Below are 21,663 nucleotides of genomic sequence, written 5' to 3' on the forward strand. Positions count from 1 at the left end.
CGACGAGAGCTACCCGTTTCCCTTTTAATCTATTTTCTTTGAAAATTGGATACAGAACTTTACGCCGTTCTGCAATTTCCTTCAGAAACTGATCATTCATGCCAATTTTCAAATGATCAAAGTATTGCCTTCAGATAGAACAATGTATAGTACAAATATTTGAGTAGACTGACCAGACCAGTTTAAAAAGCAGCATTTTTTGTCAACATACTCAGATACACCAGTGTCCTGAAACCTTCCATATCTATTCATAAATTAATATATCATTATTATAAAAGACAAATATTTGAGTAGACTGACCAGACCAGTTTAAAAAGCAGTATCAGTCAGAAGACAGACAGTGAGGTATCAGATTTAGATTGTATTGAGTATACAGTCCACACCATATCTATTTTGACAGTGAAGCTAACATTTTAAATGTGGCTCTATAGCCCAACATTTTGGATTTGAGATCAAATGTTTCATATGAGGTGACATTATATACTGTCACCTTTTATTTGTGTGTATTTTAATACATATCTGTTTTACCGTTTTAAAATAAAAGCACTTTATGTATCTAGTCCACCTATTTGAAGAAGTTATAAGTATTCTAACCAATTCACTCAGAGAATTAAAGTAGTCAAAAGTTTAGTATTTGGTCGTAAACTCGTTGGTTGCATTTGCAGTTTGTTTTGGTTGTGTTTTGCCCAATAATAAAAATGGTGGATGATGACTGGATTAATATTCTGTCTGAGTACATAACATGTTTCTAAACAGTAAATTAATCCTGATGATGCCATGATTAAGAAAAATCATGAATGAATCATGAATAATAATGAGCGAGAAAGTTAAAATAACAGTGGCTACAACAAAACATGCTAACCACTCACCATTACCAATAACAGAGGCTACAACAAAACATGCTAACATCTCACCATTACCAATAACAGAGACTACAACAAAACATGCTAACCTTTCACCATTACCAATAACAGAGACTACAACAAAACATGCTAACCTCTCACCATTACCAATGCATTTATTTATTTCACCTTTATTTAACCAGGTAGGCAAGTTGAGAACAAGTTCTCATTTACAATTGCGACCTGGCCAAGATAAAGCAAAGCAGTTCGACACATATAACAACACAGAGTCACACATGGAGTAAAACAAATGTAACCCTTTCAACAGGCTCGAATACGACTCTCACAATATTAACATATGTAGAGTATCTCAGCAGCATGGGATGTTAGGTGAGAAGGACATCTCCAATAAGAATTCCTATTGTAAACTATCTAGGGTTATGACAATAGGGTATTAACTTCAGATGAAATGATTATAGGTTTCTGTTATTGAATCAGGATAAACCATCCCATGCATTAAATTGAAACAATTAATGACTCCACCAAGGCAACACACATAACGTTCCATATGTGTATTAAAACATTTTCCACCACAAATACATGTTCAGACACAACAACAAAAGAAATAAAAAATAATAAACCCCAATGAGTCGTACACAACCCGTGTCCAAATGATTTCAAGTTTGCTTAAATAAACCGTTGGCGCGCGTTGGAGCTCCAAAAAAAATTACAACACCCAATAATATCCTGAAGCACCTCATATTGTGGTTACTCACTACTTGGTAGATATTCCCTCAGCGAAGTATGGCAGTTCCATGCAGGTTTCCTCACAAAGTCCAAGGCAAGCACAGCTACCCATGCAGACAGTACACCTTAGCCGTAACCGATATCCCATGGGAACACGAACTCGTTAAGCTTCCCAAGCAATTATCTCCCGGTGTCACACGATGCTAGGCTAACCTCAAGGCTGGCAAATACCTCCACGACGAGACAGTAGCTTCAGTCTTTACTAAATTTTAACTAAATTATAACAACTCTTTTATTAAATAAAATATGTATTTCCCTTCATGTCTTAGTAGCTATGGGTTTTGTTGTAGTTCTGTCGTCTTCTTTTATAATTTTTCTTCACCAACCGTCCTGAGGTAAAACGTCCATCCTCTCATCAACGTCTTTTTCCCTCCCGTTAACCAGGTCAACTCCCATTGGCCACAACTTAACAAGCGACCTTATTGGTCAAAACTTAAACTTCAAAGTAAAACAAACTATTCACTTATACATTAAATAAATATTTCTTCAAAAAGCATAATATATTAACAACATTACAGTTTAGGAGCAATTCAATCATCTTTTAAATATAATAGCAATTAATTATAACAAATAAACTCAATACTTGGTTCAAACAAGGGTATTACACAAACATAAAGTGAATAATACAGTAGAAAAATAAGTCTATATACAATGTGAGCAAATGAGGTGAAATAAGGGAGGTAAAGGCAAAAAATGGCCATGGTGGCAAAGTAAATACAATATAGCAAGTAAAACACTGGAATGGTAGATATGCAGCGGAAGAAAGTGCAAAGTAGAAATAATGGGGCGCAAAGGAGCTAAATAAATAAATACAGTAGGGGAAGAGGTAGTTGGGCTAAATTATAGATGGGCTATGTACAGGTGCAGTAATCTGTGAGCTGCTCTGACAGCTGGTGCTTAAAGCTAGTGAGGGAGATAAGTGTTTCCAGTTTTAGAGATTTTTGTAGTCGTTCCAGTCATTGGCAGCAGAGAACTGGAAGAAGAGGCGGCCGAAGGAGGAATTGGCTTTGGGGGTGCCCAGAGAGATATACCTGCTGGAGCGTGTGCTACAGGTGGGTGCTGCTATGGTGACCAGCGAGCTGAGATAAGGCGGGACTTTACCTAGCAAGGTCTTGTAGATGACCTGGAGCCAGTGGGTTTGGCGACGAGTATGAAGCGAGGGCCAGACAACGAGAGCGTACAGGTCGCAGTGGTGGGTAGTACAGTATATGGGGCTTTGGTGACAAAACGGATGGCACTGTGATAGACTACATCCAATTTATTGAGGAGGGTATTGGAGGCTAATTTGTAAATGACATCGTCGAAGTCGAGGATCGGTAGGATGGTCAGTTTTATAAGGGTATGTTTGGCAGCATGAGTGAAGGATGCTATGTTGCGAAATAGGAAGCCAATTCTAGATTTAACTTTGGATTGGAGATGCTTATAGTGAGTCTGGAAGGAGAGTTTACAGTCTAACCAGACACCTAGGTATTTGTAGTTGTCCACATATTCTAAGTCAGAACCGTCCAGAGTGGTGATGCTGGACGGGCGGGCAGGTGCAGGCAGCGATTGGTTGAAGAGCATGCATTTAGTTTTACTTGTATTTAAGAGCAGTTGGAGGCCACGGAAGGAGAGTTGTATGGCATTGAAGCTTGTCTGGAGGTTAGTTAACACCGTGTCCAAAGAAGGGCCAGAAGTATACAGAATAACACCAATAACAGAGGGGGTCTGATCTTTGTGCCTCTGTAACTTTCTCATTCATCATCATTCACAATTCATTCATGATTATTCATAATCATGGCAGCATCCACATGAATTTAGAAGTGTTCAGAAACATATTCTATTCTTACTGACAATACAAGTGAAGTGACTCCAAAATGACAGGACATTATTCACCATTCAGTTTCTATTAGGAAAAACATCATCCAAAACACAACCAAAACAAACTGAAAAATGAATTCAACAAGTTTGTAGAATCACAAGCTTGATGTAATCACTGCAGGCATGGAATATGGTACAACTACTAAACTTATGACTACTTTAATACAATATAAGTGAATTTGTCCAAATAATTAAGAATTCTTCAAATGGGAGAACTACGTACAGAAAGTGCTTTAATTTCTAAACGGTAAAACAGATATATATGAAAATACCCTCAAATAAAAGGTGACATTCTGTAAGGTCTCCTAATATGAAACATCTCAAATCCAAAATGCTGGAGCATAGCACCAAATTTAAAACTGTAAGCTTCACTGTCCAAACACATATGGTGTGGACTATGTGTGCCTGGTAAACACATGTGGATCTGGTGAACAGTTATCACTTGTTGACCAACTACAGGAATACTGACCTCAGAGTCTCCAGTTTACAGTGAGGATTCCCCAGTCCAGCAGAGAGCAGCTTCACTCCTGAATCCCTCAGGTCATTGTTACTCAGGTCCAGCTCTCTCAGGTGTGAGGGGTTTGACCTCAGAGATGAGACCAGAAAATCACAGCCTTCCTCTGTGACTCCACAGCCTGACAGCCTGCAAAGAGTCAAATCATATTAAAATCACACTGCTAATCTTTGTCAGAAGTTTACATACACCTTAGCCAAATACATTTAAACTCAATTTTTGAAATTCCTGACATTTAATCCTAGTAAAAATCCCCTGTTTTAGGTCAGTTAGGATCACCACTTTTTTTAAGAATTTGAAATGTCAGAATAATAGTAGAGAGAATGATTAATTTCAGCTTTTATTTCTTTCATCACATTCCCAGTGGGTCAGAAGTTTACATACACTCAATTAGTATTTGGTAGCATTGCCTTTAAATTGTTTAACTTGGGTTAAACATTTCGGGTAGCCTTCCACAAGCTTCCCACAATAAGTTGGGTGAATTTTGGCCCATTCCTCCTGACAGAGCTGGTGTAACTGAGTCAGGTTTGTAGGCCTCTTGCTCGCACACGTTTTTTCAGTTCTGCCCACAAATTTTCTATAGGATTGAGGTCAGGGCTTTGTGATGGCCACTCCAATACCTTGACTTTTTTGTCCTTAAGCCATTTTGCCACAACTTTGGAAGTATCGTTGGGGTCATTGTCCATTTGGAAGACCCATTTGTGACCAAGATTTAACTTCCTGACTGATGTCTTGAGATGTTGCGTCAATATATCCACATCATTTTCCTCCCTCATGATGCCATCGATTTTGTGAAGTGCACCAGTCCCTCCTGCAGCAAAACACCCCCACAACATGATGCTGCCACCCCCGGGCTTCACGGTTGGGATGGTGTTCTTTGGCTTGCAAGCCTCCCCCTTTTTCCTCCAAACATAACGATGGTCATTATGGCCAAACAGTTCTTGTATTGTTTCATCTGACTAGAGGACATCTCTCCAAAAGTACGATCTATGTCCCCATGTGCAGTTGCAAACCGTAGTCTGGCTTTTTTTATGGTGGTTTTGGAGCAGTGGCTTCTTCCTTGCTGAGCAACCTTTCAGATTATGTCGATTTAGGACTCGTTTTACTGTGGATATAGATACTTTTGTACCTGTTTCCTCCAGCATCTTCACAAGGTCCGTTGCTGTTGTTGGAAATTGTTCCCAAGGATGAACCATACTTGTGGAGGTCTACAATTTTTTTTCTGAGGTCTTGGCTGATTTCTTTTCATTTTCCCATGATGTCAAGCAAAGAGGCACTGAGTTTGAAGGTAGGCCTTGAAATACATCCAAATGATGTCAATTAGCCTACCAGATGCTTCTAAAGCCATAACATAATTTTCTGGAATTGTCCATGCTGTTTAAAGGCACAGTCAACTTAGTGTATGTAAACTTCTGACCCACTGGAATTGTGATACAGTGAATTATAAGTGAAATAATCTGTCTGTAAACAATTGTTAAAAAAATTACTTGTGTCATGCACAAAGTAGATGTCCTAACCGACTTGCCAAAACTATAGTTTGTTAACAAGAAATTTGTGGAGAGGTTCAAAAACGAGTTTTAACGATGCCAACCTAAGTGTATGTACACTTCCGACTTCAACTGTATGTGTTTCACAATTAAAAATTACATTCTGATGATGCAATGATTAAGAAAAATCATGAATGAATCATGAATCAGAATGAGTGAGAAAGTTACAGAGGCCACAACAAAACATGCTAACCTCTCACCATTACCAATAAGAGAGGCTACAACAAAACATGCTAACCTCTCACCATTACCAATAACAGAGGCTACAACAAAACATGCTAACCTCTCACCATTACCAATAACAGAGGCAACAACAAAACATGCTAACCTCTCACCATTACCAATAACAGAGGCTACAACAAAACATGCTAACCTCTCACCATTACCAATAACAGAGGCTACAACAAAACATGCTAACCTCTCACCATTACCAATAACAGAGGACACAACTTAACATGCTAACCTCTCACCATTACCAATAACAGAGACTACAACAAAACATACTAACCTCTCACCATTACCAATAACAGAGGCTACAACAAAACATGCTAACCTCTCACCATTACCAATAACAGAGGCTACAACAAAACATACTAACCTCTCACCATTACCAATAACAGAGGGGGTCTGATCTTTGTGCCTCTGTAACTTTCTCATTTATCATTATTCGCGATCCATTCATGATTATTCATAATCATGGTAGCATCCACATGAATGTAGAAGTGTTCAGAAACATCTTCTATTCTTACTGACAATACAAGTGAAGTGACTCCAAAATGACAGGACATTATTCACCATTCAGTTTCTATTAGGAAAAACATCCAAAACACAACCAAGACAAACTGCAAATGCATTCAACAAGTTAGTAGAATCACAAGCTTGCTGTAATCACTGCAGGCATGGAATATGGGACCAAATACTAAACTTATGACTACCTCAATTTCCAAATAATTAAGACTTCTTCAAACGGGAGAACTACAGTGCCTTGCAAAAGTATTCATCTCCCTTGGTGTTTTTCCTATTTTGTTGCATTACAACATGTCATTTAAATTGATTTTATTTGGATTTCATGTAATGGACATACACAAAATAGTCCAAATTGGTCAAGAGAAAAAAAAGTATAACTTGTTTATAAAATTTTTTATAAAATGTAAAACAGAAAAGTTGTGCGTGCATATGTATTCACGCCCTTTGCTATGAAGCCCATAAATAATATCTGGTGCAACCAATTACCTTCAGAAGTCACATAATTAGTTAAATATTGTCCACTTGTGTGCAATCTAAGTGTCACATGATCTGTCACATGATCTCAGTATATATACACCTGTTCTGAAAAGACCCAGAGTCTGCAGCACCACTAAGCAAGGGGCACCACCAAGCAAGCGGTACCATGAAGACCAAGGAGCTCTCCAAACAGGTCAGGGACAAAGTTGTGGAGAAGTACAGATCAGGGTTGGGTTATAAAAAAATATCAGAAACTTTGAACATCCCACGGAGCACCATTAAATCCATTATTAAAAAATGGAAAGAATATGGCACCACAACAAACCTGCCAAGAGAGGGCCGCCCACCAAAACTCACAGACCAGGCAAGGAGGGCATTAATCAGAGAGGCAAAGATAACCCTGAAGGAGCTGCAATGCTCCACAGCAGAGATTGGAGTATCTGTCCATAGGACCACTTTAAGCCATACACTACACAGAGCTGGGATTTATGGAAGAGTGGCCAGAAAAAAAGCCATTGATAAAGAAAAAAATAAGCAAACATGTTTGGTGTTCACCCAAAGGCATGTGGGAGACTCCCCAAACATATGGAAGAAGGTACTGTGGTCAGATGAGACTAAAATTCAGCTTTTTGGCCATCAAGGAAAACGCTATGTCTGGCGCAAACCCAACACCTCTCATCACCCCAAGACCACCATCCCCAGCAACATCATGCTGTGGGGATGTTTTTCATTGACTGGGATTGGGAAAATGGTCAGAATTGAAGGAATGATGGATGGGGCTAAATACAGGGAAATTCTTGAGGGAAACCTGTTTCAGACTTCCAGAGATTTAGACTGCTAAAGCAACACTCGAGTGGTTTAATATGTCTTGGAATGGTAAAGTCAAAGCATAGACCTCAATCCAATTGAGAATCTGTGGAATGACTTACAGATTGCTGTACACCAGTGAAACCCATCCAACTTGAAGGAGCTGGAGCAGTTTTGCCTTGAAAAATTGTAAAAAATCCCAGTGGCTAAATTTGCCACTGGGGGGTTGAATAGTTATGCACGCTCAAGTTCTTTTTCTTATTTCTTGACCCCCCAAAAATCTATTTTAATTACAGGTTGTTTTATTTTATTTATTTCACCTTTATTCAACCAGGTAGGAAACAAAATAGGAAAAATGCCAAGGGGGTGAATACTTTTGCAAGCCACTGTATATACATACAATTCTTTCATTTCAAAATGGTAAAACATGAATACTCTCAAAAAAAAGGTGACATTCTCTACTGTCATCTAATACGAAACATTCTAAATCAAATCCAAAATTCTGGAGCATAGCACCACATTTAAAACTCTAAGCTTCACTGTCCAAACACATATGGTGTGGACTATGTGTGTCTGGTAAACACATGTGGATCTGGTGAACAGTTATCACTTGTTGACCAACTACAGGAATACTGACCTCAGAGTCTCCAGTTTACAGTGGGGATTCCCCAGTCCAGCAGAGAGCAGCTTCACTCCTGAATCCTTCAGGTCATTGTTACTCAGATCCAGCTCTCTCAGGTGTGAGGGGTTTGACGTCAGAGCTGAGACCAGAGAAGCACAGCCTTCCTCTGTGACTCCACAGCCTGACAGCCTAACAAAGAGATCATCATGATTTCACAAACACACTGTTAAATTAACAAGTAGTGTAGAAGGACAATGGCAGATTCATTTGGTTTATTCTCTCAAACAGCATATAGATTCATCTTCTGTCTCCTAGAATTGTATGGTCATATTGTTATACTAATGTGAAAATCAAAGCATTTATTCAATATGTTATTCAACTTAATATTATATACATATTATACTACATATTTTTTAACTAAACAGAATATTTCTTCCTGATGATTAGTTCTTATATATCATTTTATTTACTCACAGAGCAGCTCTGGAGGCTTTGACCACTGGCAGCAGCCTCAGAAGACCTTCCTCTGATCTGGAGTATTTCTTCAGGTCAAACACATCCAGCTCCTTTTCTGAAGTCAGCAACACAAAGACCAGAGCTGACCACTGTGCAGGTGACAGGTTGGGTTCTGAGAGACTTCCTGATCTAAGGTAGCTTTGGATCTCCTCCACTAGAGAATGGTCATTCAGTTCATTCAGACAGTGGAACAGATTGATGCTCCTCTCTGGAGAGTGATTCTCCCCGATCTTCTCCTTGATGTACTTGACTGTTTCTTCATGGCTCTGTGAGCTGCTTCTTGTCTTTGTCAGTAGACCTCGTATGAGCTTCTGATTGGACTCCAGTGAGAGGCCCAGAAGGAAGCGGAGGAACAGGTCCAGTTTTCCTGTTTCACTTTGTAAGGCTTTGTCCACAGCACTCTTGTAGAAAGTAACTTCAGGCTCGTCTTTTGTTTTCAGTTTGTCCGTTAGATTCTCATTGTTGTTGATGAATGAGAGGAACACATATACAGCAGCCAGAAACTCCTGAATGCTCAGATGCACAAAGCAATACACCTTGTCCTGGTACAGCCCACATTCCTCTTTAAAGAGCTGTGTGCACAATCCTGAGTACACTGAGGCTTCATTGACATCAATACCAGCCTCTTTCAGGTCTTCTTCATAGAAAATCAGATTGCCATTCACAAGCTGTTGAAAAGCCAGTTTTCCCAGTGACAGAATGCTCTCTTTATTCCAGTGTGGACCTGTCTCTTCTTTCCCAAGATACTTTTTATTCTTCTGTTTGGTATGAAACACCACAAGGTGTGTGTACATCTCAGTCAGAGTCTTGGGCATCTCTTCTCTCTTATGTTTCAGCATGTGTTCAAGGACTGTTGCAGAAATCCAACAGAAGACTGGAATGTGGCACATGATGTGGAGGCTCCTTGATGTCTTTATGTGTGAGATGATTCTGTTGGCCAGGTCTTCATCACTGAATCTCTTCCTGAAGTACTCCTCCTTCTGTGGGTCATTGAACCCTCGTACCTCCGTCACCTGGTCAACACACCATGAAGGGATCTTATTGGCTGCTGCTGGTCGGGTAGTTATCCAGAGGAGAGCAGAGGGAAACAGATTTCCCTTGATGAGATTTGTTATCAGAACATCCACTGAGGTTGACTCTGTGACGTCCCAACAGATCTTGTTCTTCTGGAAGTCTAGGGGCAGTCGGCACTCATCCAGACCATCAAAGATGAACAGAACTTTGTACTTGTTGTAGTTGGAGATTCTTGATTGTTTGGTTTCCATTGAGAAGTGATTAAGAAGTTCAATGAAAGTGTGTTTATCCTCTTTCATCAAATTCAGCTCCCGAAAAGGGAATGAAAATACAAATTGGACATCCTGATTTGCTTTTCCTTCAGCCCAGTCCAGAATGAACTTCTGCACAGAGACTGTTTTTCCAATGCCAGCGACTCCCTTTGTCAGCACAGTTCTGATAAGTTTGTCTTGTCCAGTTAAGTGTTTGAAGATGTCGTTACATTTGACTGCAGTCTCTGGTCTTGCTTGTTTCCTGGTTGTTGTCTCAATCTGTCTCAGCTCATGTTCATTATTGACCTCTCCTGTTCCACCCTTTGTGATGTAGAGCTCTGTGTAGATCTTATTGAGAAGTGTTGGGTTTCCTTGTTTAGCGATCCCCTCAAATACACATTGAAACTTCTTCTTTAGATTAGATTTGAGTTCACGTTGGCAAATCACAGCAAGCTCATCTGAATCTAGAAATAACACAGAGGATATTACTATTACATCTGTTTTAATGCCTACAGTATTGTAGGACTGTTATAACATTTTAAATTATAAACATTTATTATCTTAACTGACTGTGTAAATGTGTAAATGTTTTCATAATGCATTACAGACTGGTGTGACTGATTATATTATTATTGGTATTATTGATGGTATTATTAATGTTGTCTCTCTCTCTCTCTAAATTAATCACCACAACACATCCCTGCTGCTAGTTGATGAGGTCACTAGGTGTTGTGTTAAGGCTGCTACAATATCATTGAGTTACACAGCTACTTTAGCTGTACTTTAGCTACAGCTTTTAAATGTTATAAAACAGCATTCAACATGAGGCACACAGATCTTACATTTTTCCAGTGTGTCAGCAAGCTCCTTCTGGTTCATTTTCCTCAGGACGTGCAGTGTGATCTTCAGAGCCCCCTCTCTGGCACTGCTCTCCAGCTTCTCATCTTCAGCATCCACCACTTCCTTATCCTGCTTCTGACTCTCAAAGCCTTCTGGGAGTTCTGGACTAAGAATCCTCTTGAACATCTTCAGCTCGTTCTTCACAAATGTCATAATATTCTCTTCAAGCAACTGAAATAAATCAAGTAAATAAGTTAAGCAAGAGAATAAATGCTTTCTCATTAACACATTCACGAATGATTGACAGATCAACTTTACTTGAGGTAAACAAAAACAAATGTACATAACAGGACCACATACACTGAATATGGAGGCCAGGTCTGTTTGATGACTCTGGGAAGACTGACCACTGAGAATCTCTGACTCTGATCTCTCCCGTTGGTTTCTGTGGACAAAACATGAGATTCCACCCCACCACACACACACACACACACACACACACACACACACACACACACACACACACACACACACACACACACACACACACACACACACACCCACACACACACACACACACGAAGGGCATGTTGTGTTTATTTAACATTGTTTTAGGACTATGTAAATGAACAAAAGGATTAGCCTATGGATTATGAAAACAACAAAAAGAAATGGGAAAATGGGAGAGGAGAAATGACTAGAGACAGTGTTGTTTAACTCACTGACCATCACCCATGAGTTCTTCTTACCTTTGTTCAGTAGAAAAGTCTCCCTCTCTAAAGTATATAGGAAGATACATAGACCGGTCACTCTTCATGGACACACAGCTGAGTACAGGGGAGGCTGGTCTCTCCTGCTTGATTGGTCTTCAACACAACAGAGACAAACATTAAGTCTCTCATCTACTCTGAGCTCAGATGGGGAAACATAAGAAGACTTTCATTCTAAAACGCAACATATCACTTTACAGAAATGTTCGTAAATTTGCCTTTATTGTTTAAAGAAATGATGAAAGAGATTGGTGTGTATTTTCACTATCTAATCATAGCATGGGATTGTTCAATGACAGACATTTGTTTAAAATCTATCACTTGATGGTTTCATTTCAGAAAGACAAATAATGTTTTTTTGCTAAATGCTATATATCTGCCTCAGTCTCAGAGAAATCAGTAGAACTGCTAGGTTTTACCCAGTAATAATACACTGCTCAAAAAAATGAAGGGAATAAATAAAAAATAAAAAATAATAAAGGGAACACAATGTAACTCCAAGTCAATCACACTTCTGTGAAATCAAACTGTCCACTTAGGAAGCAACACTGATTGAAAATAAATTTCACATGCTGTTGTGCAAATGGAATAGACAACAGGTGGAAATTATAGGCAATTAGCAAGACACCCCCAATAAAGGAGTGGTTCTGCAGGTGGTGACCACAGACCACTTCTCAGTTCCTATGCTTCCTGGCTCATGTTTTGGTCACTTTTGAATGCTGTCGGTGCTTTCACTCTAGTGGTAGCATGAGACGGAGTCTACAACCCACACAAGTGGCTCAGGTAGTGCAGCTCATCCAGGATGGCACATCAAAGCGAGCTGTGGCAAGAAGGTTTGCTGTGTCTGTCAGCGTAGTGTCCAGAGCATGGAGGCGCTACCAGGAGACAGGACAGTACATCAGGAGACGTGGAGGAGGCCGTAGGAGGGCAACAACCCAGCAGCAGGACCGCTACCTCTGCCTTTGTGCAAGGAGGAGCACTGCCAGAGCCCTGCAAAATGACCTCCAGCAGGCTACAAATGTGCATGTGTCTGCTCAAACGGTCTGAAACAGACTCCATGACGGTGGTATGAGGGCCCGACGTCCACAGGTGGGGGTTGTGCTTACAGCCCAACACCGTGCAGGACATTTGGCATTTGCCAGAGAACACCAAGATTGGCATATTCGCCACTGGCACCCTGTGCTCTTCACAGATGAAAGCAGGTTCACACTGAGCACATGTGACAGACGTGACAGTCTGGAGACGCCGTGGAGAACGTTCTGCTGCCTGCAACATCCTCCAGCATGACCGGTTTGGCAGTGGGTCAGTCATGGTGTGGGGTGGCATTTCTTTGGGGGGCGCACAGCCCTCCATGTGCTCGCCAGAGGTAGCCTGACTGCCATTAGGTACCGAGATGAGATCCTCAGACCCCTTGTGAGACCATATGTTGGTGCGGTTGGCCCTGGGTTCCTCCTAATGCAAGACAATGCTAGACCTCATGTGGCTGGAGTGTGTCAGCAGTTCCTGCAAGAGGAATGCATTGATGCTATGGACTGGCCCGCCCGTTCTCCAGACCTGAATCCAATTGAGCACATCTGGGACATCATGTCTCGCTCCATCCACCAACACCAAGTTGCACCACAGACTGTCCAGGAGTTGGTGGATGCTTTAGTCCAGGTCTGGGAGGAGATCCCTCAGGAGACCATCCGCCACCTCATCAGGAGCATGCCCAGGCATTGTAGGGAGGTCATACAGGCATGTGGAGGCTACACACACTACTGAGCCTCATTTTGACTTGTTTTAAGGACATTACATCAAAGTTGGATCAGCCTGTAGTGTGGTTTTCCACTTTAATTTTGAGTGTGACTCCAAATCCAGACCTCCATGGGTTGATAAATTGGATTTCCATTGATTATTTTTGTCTGATTTTGTTGTCAGCATATTCAACTATGTAAAGAAACAAGCATTTAATACGATTATTTCATTCATTAATTTCTAGGATGTGTTATTTTAGTGTTCCCTTTAATGTTTTGAGCAGTGTATATATAGCTGCCTCACTCTCAGAGAAATCAGTAGTACTGCTAGGTTTTACACAGTAATAATAAATATCTGCCTCACTCTCAGTGAAATCAGTAGTACTGCTAGGTTTTACACAGTAATAATATATACCTGCCTCACTCTCAGAGAAATCAGTAGTACTGCTAGGTTTTGCACAGTAATAATATATATCGGTCTCACTCTCAGAGAAATCAGTAGTACTGCTAGGTATTATACAGTAATAATATATATCTGCCTCACTCTCAGAGAAATCAGTAGTACTGCTAGGTTTTACACAGTAATAATATATATCTGCCCCTCTCAGAGAAATCAGTAGTACTGCTAGGTATTATACAGTAATAATATATATCTGCCTCACTCTCAGAGAAATCAGTAGTACTGCTAGGTATTATACAGTAATAATATATATCTGCCTCACTCTCAGAGAAATCAGTAGTACTGCTAGGTTTTATACAGTAATAATATATATCTGCCTCACTCTCAGAGAAATCTGTAGTACTGCTAGGTATTATACAGTAATAATATATATCTGCCTCACTCTCAGAGAAATCAGTAGTACTGCTAGGTTTTATACAGTAATAATATATATCTGCCTCACTCTCAGAGAAATCAGTAGTACTGCAAGGTTTTACACAGTAATAATATATATCTGCCTCACTCTCATAGAAATCAGTAGTAATGCTAGGTTTTACACAGTAATAATATATATCTGCCTCACTCTCAGAGAAATCAGTAGTACTGCTAGGTTTTACACAGTAATAATATATATCTATCTCACTCTCAGAGAAATCAGTAGTACTACTAGGTTTTACACAGTAATAATATATATCTATCTCCCTCTCAGAGAAATCAGTAGTACTGCTAGGTTTTATACAGTCATATAACATAGTACTACATTTTTAATAAAGATATGTACAAATTATACATTTGTGACATCAATATATATATATATTTTTACAATTATTCAAGAAATGTATATGTGATCTGTTTGTAAAACATTTACATTTGACACTTTTGTCATTTAGCAGATGTTCCTATCCAGGGCCTGGTTTCCCAAAAGCATCTGAAGGCTAAATGAATCGTTAGAACCTTCATAGGAACATCGTAAAATCTCAGAGCTTGAAAGAGAGCGACCCGTCTCTACCTATTTTACTGGTTTGTGACTCACTGACTCCACACCCAGCCAGAGGGGAATAAAGTAGCCCAGGAGTTAACACACTCAGGTCAGGGAGAGTTGGAGAGGCAGGTTTATGGTTCCCCTAGACTCTCAGGCTCTGGTTGTGGGCTATGGGGAGTGGAATGTTCAGCCTGGGGTTGTGAGGTGCTGATAACAGTCACCCGCATGGAATTCGTAAAAGAGATGTTTCCCAAAACCATCAATAACGTTGCACTTGGAAAATGCTCGTAATCAACCTCCTGTCTCAGACCACTAGAACAGCTGAGTAATCTACCTCCTGCCTCAGACCACTAGAACAGCTGAGTAATCTACCTCCTGCCTCAGACCACTAGAACAGCTGAGTAATCTACCTCCTGTCTCAGACCACTAGAACAGCTGAGTAATCTACCTCCTGTCTCAGACCACTAGAACAGCTGAGTAATCTACCTCCTGTCTCAGACCACTAGAACAGCTGAGTAATCTACCTTCTGTCTCAGACCACTAGAACAGCTGAGTAATCTACCTCCTCCCTCAGACCACTAGAACAGCTGAGTAATTTACCTCCTGTCTCAGACCACTAGAACAGCTGAGTAATCTACCTCCTGTCTCAGACCACTAGAACAGCTGAGTAATCTACCTCCTGTCTCAGACCACTAGAACAGCTGAGTCATCTACCTCCTGTCTCAGACCACTAGAACAGCTGAGTAATCTACCTCCTGCCTCAGACCACTAGAACAGCTGAGTAATCTACCTCCTGCCTCAGACCACTAGAACAGCTGAGTAATCTACCTCCTGTCTCAGACCACTAGAACAGCTGAGTGAGTCGTTAGATGCTTTTTTACCCTTCCGCGTGACTTTATACACAGAAGATCTAAACATAGAATTACATGGTTTATCCATCTCTCTCTGACCACCGATAAATTCACAACAAAGTTGACTACAAATACAAAGTTGTCAATGTCTTTGCATTCGATACAAACAAGCGACATATAAAATGATGCTTAAAATGAAAACCTGAGATGACTGCATTAAACAGCAGCTATAAGCCTCTTTCAAACATATTGAAATACATTTCATGTTCAATTGAGTTCTGTTTTGCTACATGTAGGCTACCGTGTAATTTGTCTCAACCAATGTGAATAGAGGTGCAACTAAAAAATGCAATTGTTGAAAAGAAAAAGTTTAGAAAGATTAATGTTTCAGCTTTCAATGGCCTTCCTCAGAATAATCACACAAAGGGAATGGACAAGTTCATGTAGGGCATGGGGAAGACAATTAGGGAGAAACTCTCTTCAGCTGGTGGTGCTAATGAGAGAGGGTGTGGTAGATTATACAGGTTGGTCCTCAGGGTGAGGGCTACTGTGGTCAATATCTCCACCTAGTGGTCAAATACAGTAATGGAACCTGAACAACAGTTAGGGAGACAGGGCAAGCATAACTCAACTGCAGTAGATATAATTATTTTAAAACATTGCTATATAACACATGTCCAATATATTAGGTATTGGAAAATAAACAACAAGTTGGGAGGGGTGGATATTTCAAGTGCAGTAGGTATAACTGATTTAAAACCATTACTACATAATAAACAGGTTAAACACAACTGGTTTAGAGAATAGTGAGCTAGTAACCTTTTACGTCAATGAACAAGAAGTACATGTGGCTCCAATAGCCAAAGTATGACTTTTAACAAAAACATACTATAATCCTTCTGTAGGTTAAGACCTCTGGGGACTGAAGTATCTATAACATACTATAGTCCTTCTGTAGGTTAAGACCTCTGGGACTAAACATACTATAGTCCTTCTGTAGGTTAAGACCTCTGGGACTAAACATACTATAGTCCTTCTGTAGGTTAAGACCTCTGGGACTAAACATACTATAGTCCTTCTGTAGGTTAAGACCTCTGTGGACTAAACATACTATAGTCCTTCTGTAGGTTAAGACCTCTGGGACTAAACATACTATAGTCATTCTGTAGGTTAAGACCTCTGTGGACTAAACATACTATAGTCCTTCTGTAGCTTAAGACCTCTGTGGACTAAACATACTATAGTCCTTCTGTAGGTTAAGACCTCTGGGACTAAACATACTATAGTCCTTCTGTAGGTTAAGACCTCTGTGGACTAAACATACTATAGTCCTTCTGTAGATTAAGACCTCTGGGACTGAAGTATCTACAACATACTGTAGTCCTTCTGTAGGTTAAGACCTCTGGGGACTAAACATACTATAGTCCTTCTGTAGGTTAAGACCTCTGGGACTAAAGTATCTATAATATACAATAGTCCTCTAGGTTAAGACCTCTGGCGACTAAACATACTATTATCCTTCTGTAGGTTAAGACCTCTGGGACTAAACATACTATAGTCCTTCTTTAGGTTAAGACCCCTGGGACTAAACATACTATAGTCCTTCTGTAGGTTAAGACCTCTGGGAATAAACATACTATAGTCCTTCTGTAGATTAAGACCTCTGGAGACTAAAGTATCTACAACATACTATAGTCCTTCTGTAGGTTAAGACCTCTGTGGACAAAAGTATCTACAGCATACTATAGTCCTTCTGTAGGTTAAGACCTCTGGGACCAAACATACTATAGTCCTTCTGTAGGTTAAGACCTCTGGGACTAAACATACTATAGTCCTTCTGTAGATTAAGACCTCTGGAGACTAAAGTATCTACAACATACTATAGTCCTTCTGTAGGTTAAGACCTCTATGGACTAAGCATACTATAGTCATTCTGTAGGTTAAGACCTCTGTGGACTAAAGTATCTACAACACACTATAGTCCTTCTGTAGGTTAAGACCTCTGTGGACTAAGCATACTATAGTCATTCTGTAGGTTAAGACCTCTGTGGACTAAACATACTATAGTCCTTGTTGGGGCTAGGGGGCAGTATTTTCACGGCTGGATAAAAAAACGTACCCGATTTAATCTGGTTACTAATCCTACCCAGTAACTAGAATATGCATATACTTATTATATATGGATAGAAAACACCCTAAAGTTTCTAAAACTGTTTGAATGGTGTCTGTGAGTATAACAGAACTCATTTGGCAGGCAAAACCCTGAGACATTTTCTGACAGGAAGTGGATACCTGATGTGTTGAATTACCTTTAAGCCTATGCCATTGAAACACACAGGGGTTGATTAATGTTTTGGCACTTCCTATTGCTTCCACTAGATGTCACCAGCCTTTACAAAGTGTTTTGAGTCTTTTACTGTGAGATCTGACCGAACAAGAGCCATGGAACGGTGATGGCCGATTAGACTCTGGCGCGCGAGTTCATGTTGGGTACCCTCGTTCCAATACGTTATAAAAGAGAATGCATTCGTCCACCTTGAATATTATTCATGTTCTGGTTAAAAAAGGCCCTAATGATTTATGCTATACAACGTTTGACATGTTTGAACGAACGTAAATATATTTTTTCCCCTCGTTCATGACGAGAAGTCCGGCGGGCTTAGATCATGTGCTAACAAGACGGAGATTTTTGGACATAAATGATGAGCTTTTTTGAACAAAACTACATTCGTTATGGACCTATGATACCTGGAAGTGACATCTGATGAAGAGAATCAAAGGTAATGGATTATTTACATAGTATTTTCGATTTTAGATCTCCCCAACATGGCGGCTAGTCTGTATCGCAACGCGTATTTTTCTGGGCGCAGTGCTCAGATTATTGCAAAGTGTGATTTCCCAGTAAGGTTATTTTTAAATCTGGCAAGTTGATTGCGTTCAAGAGATGTAAATCTATAATTCTTTAGATGACAATATAATATTTTACCAATGTTTTCTAATTTTAATTATTTAATTTGTGGTGCTGACTTGACTGCCGGTTATTGGAGGGAAACGATTTCCTCAACATCAATGCCATAGTAAAACGCTGTTTTTGGATATAATTATGAACTTGATAGAACTAAAAATGCATGCATTGTCTAACATAATGTCCTAGGAGTGTCATCTGATGGAGATTGTAAAAGGTTAGTGCATCATTTTAGCTGGTTTTATGGTTTTGGTGACCCTGTTTTTGAATTGACAAAACATTACACACAGCTATTGTCAATGTACTCTCCTAACATAATCTAACTTTATGCTTTCGCCGTAAAACCTTTTTGAAATCGGACAACGTGGTTAGATTAAGGAGATGTTTATCTTTCAAAGGGTGTAAGATAGTTGTATGTTTGAAAAATTTGAATTTTGACATTTATTTGGTTTCAAATTTGCCGCTCTTGAAATGCACCTGCTGTTGATAGGGTGCACCACGGGTGGCACGCTAGCGTCCCACATAGCCCCAAGAAGTTAACGAGAGCCTTGTCTTTAAAATGGTGTAAAATAGTCATACGTTTGAGAAATTGAAGTAATAGCATTTCTAAGGTATTTGAATAACGCGCCACAGGATTCCACTGGCTGTTACGTAGGTGGGACAATTTCGTCCCGCCGACCCTACAGAGGTTAACTAAATGTATGATGTTTTTGGTTTATGTCAGCTTCATTGTTTGTTATGCAATACATTTTTATTTTGTGGTTGTAGGTGGTAAAATGAACTAGAAAATTGTATATTTTGCAATTCTGAGTAATTACTACTTTAGTAAGGAATTACACATTATTCAGCACTACTGCAGTTGCTACAGAATTCCAATAGATGGCAACATAAGCCCACAAATGACATTTCAGAAGATTAATTTAGTTTTCTTCCTTGATACATCACCACTCCCCCTCACAGGAAAACTCCTGTGTGCTCTTCTTTCTGTCCCTTTCCACACTGCTAACGCAAGAGGAAGGACTGAAAAAGCATTTAATAGATTACTGTGACGTAATATAATGATGATTCATGTTAATTATTACCTGTTTTTATGCTCATGTTTTGAAATTATACTTCATTACTATAACGATTATCGATAAGCCTGAACATTCATTCAGTCACCTCTGGTTGAGAAAAACGTATTTTCCTTGTACATTGATAGTGAAATTCATCAGCCAGCATCAAGCCGCTCTGCCTTCTCTTGCTAGTAGTCAACTCAGCCCCACTAAAAAGCTTGTGTCATCACTCTGCCTTCGCGAGGGGCATGTTGAGGTAAATTTGCTAAATGCGTGATGTAATTTAAACTTGTCTTTCTATTCCAATGTTGAGGTTGTTTACTCCCAATATAAAATATTAAGATGATTTTTTTATAATGCATGTATACTGAGGTTGAGGTTCTGAGTAGTGATTATTTACCAGGGTTCAATACCTGCTATTGTCAGAATATTTTTGTTCTCCCGAAAGCAACACAGGCCTAATACGAGATATATAGCGAACTAAAGTAATGAGTGACCATTTTAGAAAATCATGGGACATATAGTCTGGGGTTGCATGCTATTTTATGTCAATCATATTGCTGCTTGTAGCCTATAACTGATGCTTTGTGGTCTGATACTCCCATCTATTGGAAATATTTAGCAATTAAAAGTTATTTATTCACATACAGACATTGGTGAGGCAGCTGAGAAATAAAGTGTATTTTTCTTGTTAATTCCTTAGATCAGTCTCAAACCTGCCCCACCTATCCCACCACAATTGCTTACCTTGCGCGCCAGGAGGCTAATTCCTTTAGGCCATTTATGCAAATATATGGCGAAGCGCGTTACGCATATCTGTGAGTTATGAAAGTTATGAAAACGAAGTGTTTTGCCAATTTTGAACTTACAATATGGCTACTAATACTGGAAAAGCTAAATCAATGTCCAAGTATAGAGATTTTTGATGATATTCTTGCATACATTTTTTTGAGACAACAGCTAAAGGAGAGGATGCTAACGTTACCTGCTAACGTTACATTAGACTGGTAAGTGAAATACGAGTCTTCATATTTATATTCTTTTATATTGTAAATCAGAAAGCCACAAAATGTCAAAGTCAACATACAATATACATTGGCACCCGACTGGCACAGTCTTCTAACACACTGCCAGTACCTGGTTCGAATCCGTCCGTGATTGGGAGTCCCATAGGGAGGCACACAATTGGCCCAGCGTCGTCCGGGTTTGGCCGGGGTAGGCATCATTGTAAATAAGAATTTGTACTGACTTGCCTAGTTAATACGTGTCACATATTAGTTTGCATACAATGTAAAACAAATAATAATAAAGCTGCATACAAACATGCTTTTTTGTTGTTGTCTTGAGTTAGGCAGCTCCTAAATGCAGGTGTTTCAGCCTAGCTCAGTGCTTTCTGTGGTGGAGGGGCAGCCAGAGGAAAATACTGAGCGTAGGGGTTGGTAATGTTCTGTAGTTGCGCCTTGATTGGCTTGGTGTTCTGTCACTCATGGAGACACTACGTCACCGCAAAATCTACAGGGAGAGCTCGAGAATTCCAGCCCATTGGGTGCTGCCATAGAGTTACATTAGAAGTGCCCATCCAAAAGGCTCAAGGTCATTGGCCACAGATAAAATTGTCAAATCACATCTACCTTAGCTTTGATTGGACTGATCATGTCAACATCATACGTTCAAAATCTTAGCTAGCAATGAGTGGTTTGGAAGGAATTAGTGGCTAACTGCACGCATTGCAAAGCAGTCACTAGCCAGCAATTCAGTGGAGAGGGTGTGTGGTCCAATTCTGAGTTTAAGGGTCTCTTTTCCAAGCTTAAAAGGATAAACATTCACATGCAACACCATGGGACAGAAAAGGTTGAATAAATTGGCCGTGCTGTGAATCCAGCATGACTTCTGCTTCGTTCAAAACAACTGGAAACTGGGAAATCTCCGACTTCAGTGAGTTCAGGACAACTAGAAACTCTGAAAAAAATGAGCTCCGACTGAGAAAATACGGTTTGAACGGTCATCCAACTCGAAATTCCAAG

At 39.8% G+C, this 21,663-nt stretch overlaps 2 protein-coding genes across 6 annotated transcripts in view; one reads left to right on the top strand and one right to left on the bottom strand.

The window, feature by feature from the left end:
• Positions 1-21,663, top strand: part of LOC123733359 (NACHT, LRR and PYD domains-containing protein 3-like) — a 440,446-nt gene that overhangs the window by 137,395 nt on the left and 281,388 nt on the right. The gene's annotated exons all lie outside the window — the stretch shown is intronic.
• The window catches only part of LOC123727775 (NACHT, LRR and PYD domains-containing protein 3), a 39,435-nt gene that overhangs the window by 13,179 nt on the left and 4,593 nt on the right, over positions 1-21,663 (bottom strand). For all 5 annotated transcript variants that reach the window (XR_014391560.1, XR_014391558.1, XR_014391559.1 and 2 more), the window contains exons 3-8: positions 11,594-11,710; positions 11,205-11,289; positions 10,847-11,075; positions 8,698-10,468; positions 8,239-8,412; positions 3,979-4,152 (exon numbers count right to left, since the gene is read on the bottom strand). Coding sequence is in view for 2 of the 5 variants with exons in the window: in XM_082972282.1 (XP_082828408.1) it covers positions 3,979-4,152; positions 8,239-8,412; positions 8,698-10,468; positions 10,847-11,075; positions 11,205-11,289; positions 11,594-11,710 (2,550 nt within the window). In the remaining 3 variants the exon portion in view is untranslated. The remainder of the gene's footprint in view (positions 1-3,978; positions 4,153-8,238; positions 8,413-8,697; positions 10,469-10,846; positions 11,076-11,204; positions 11,290-11,593; positions 11,711-21,663) is intronic.

The sequence above is a fragment of the Salmo salar genome, unplaced genomic scaffold (assembly GCF_965601325.2).
Source record: "Salmo salar unplaced genomic scaffold, fSalSal1 ptg000619l, whole genome shotgun sequence".
NCBI lineage: Eukaryota > Metazoa > Chordata > Actinopteri > Salmoniformes > Salmonidae > Salmo > Salmo salar.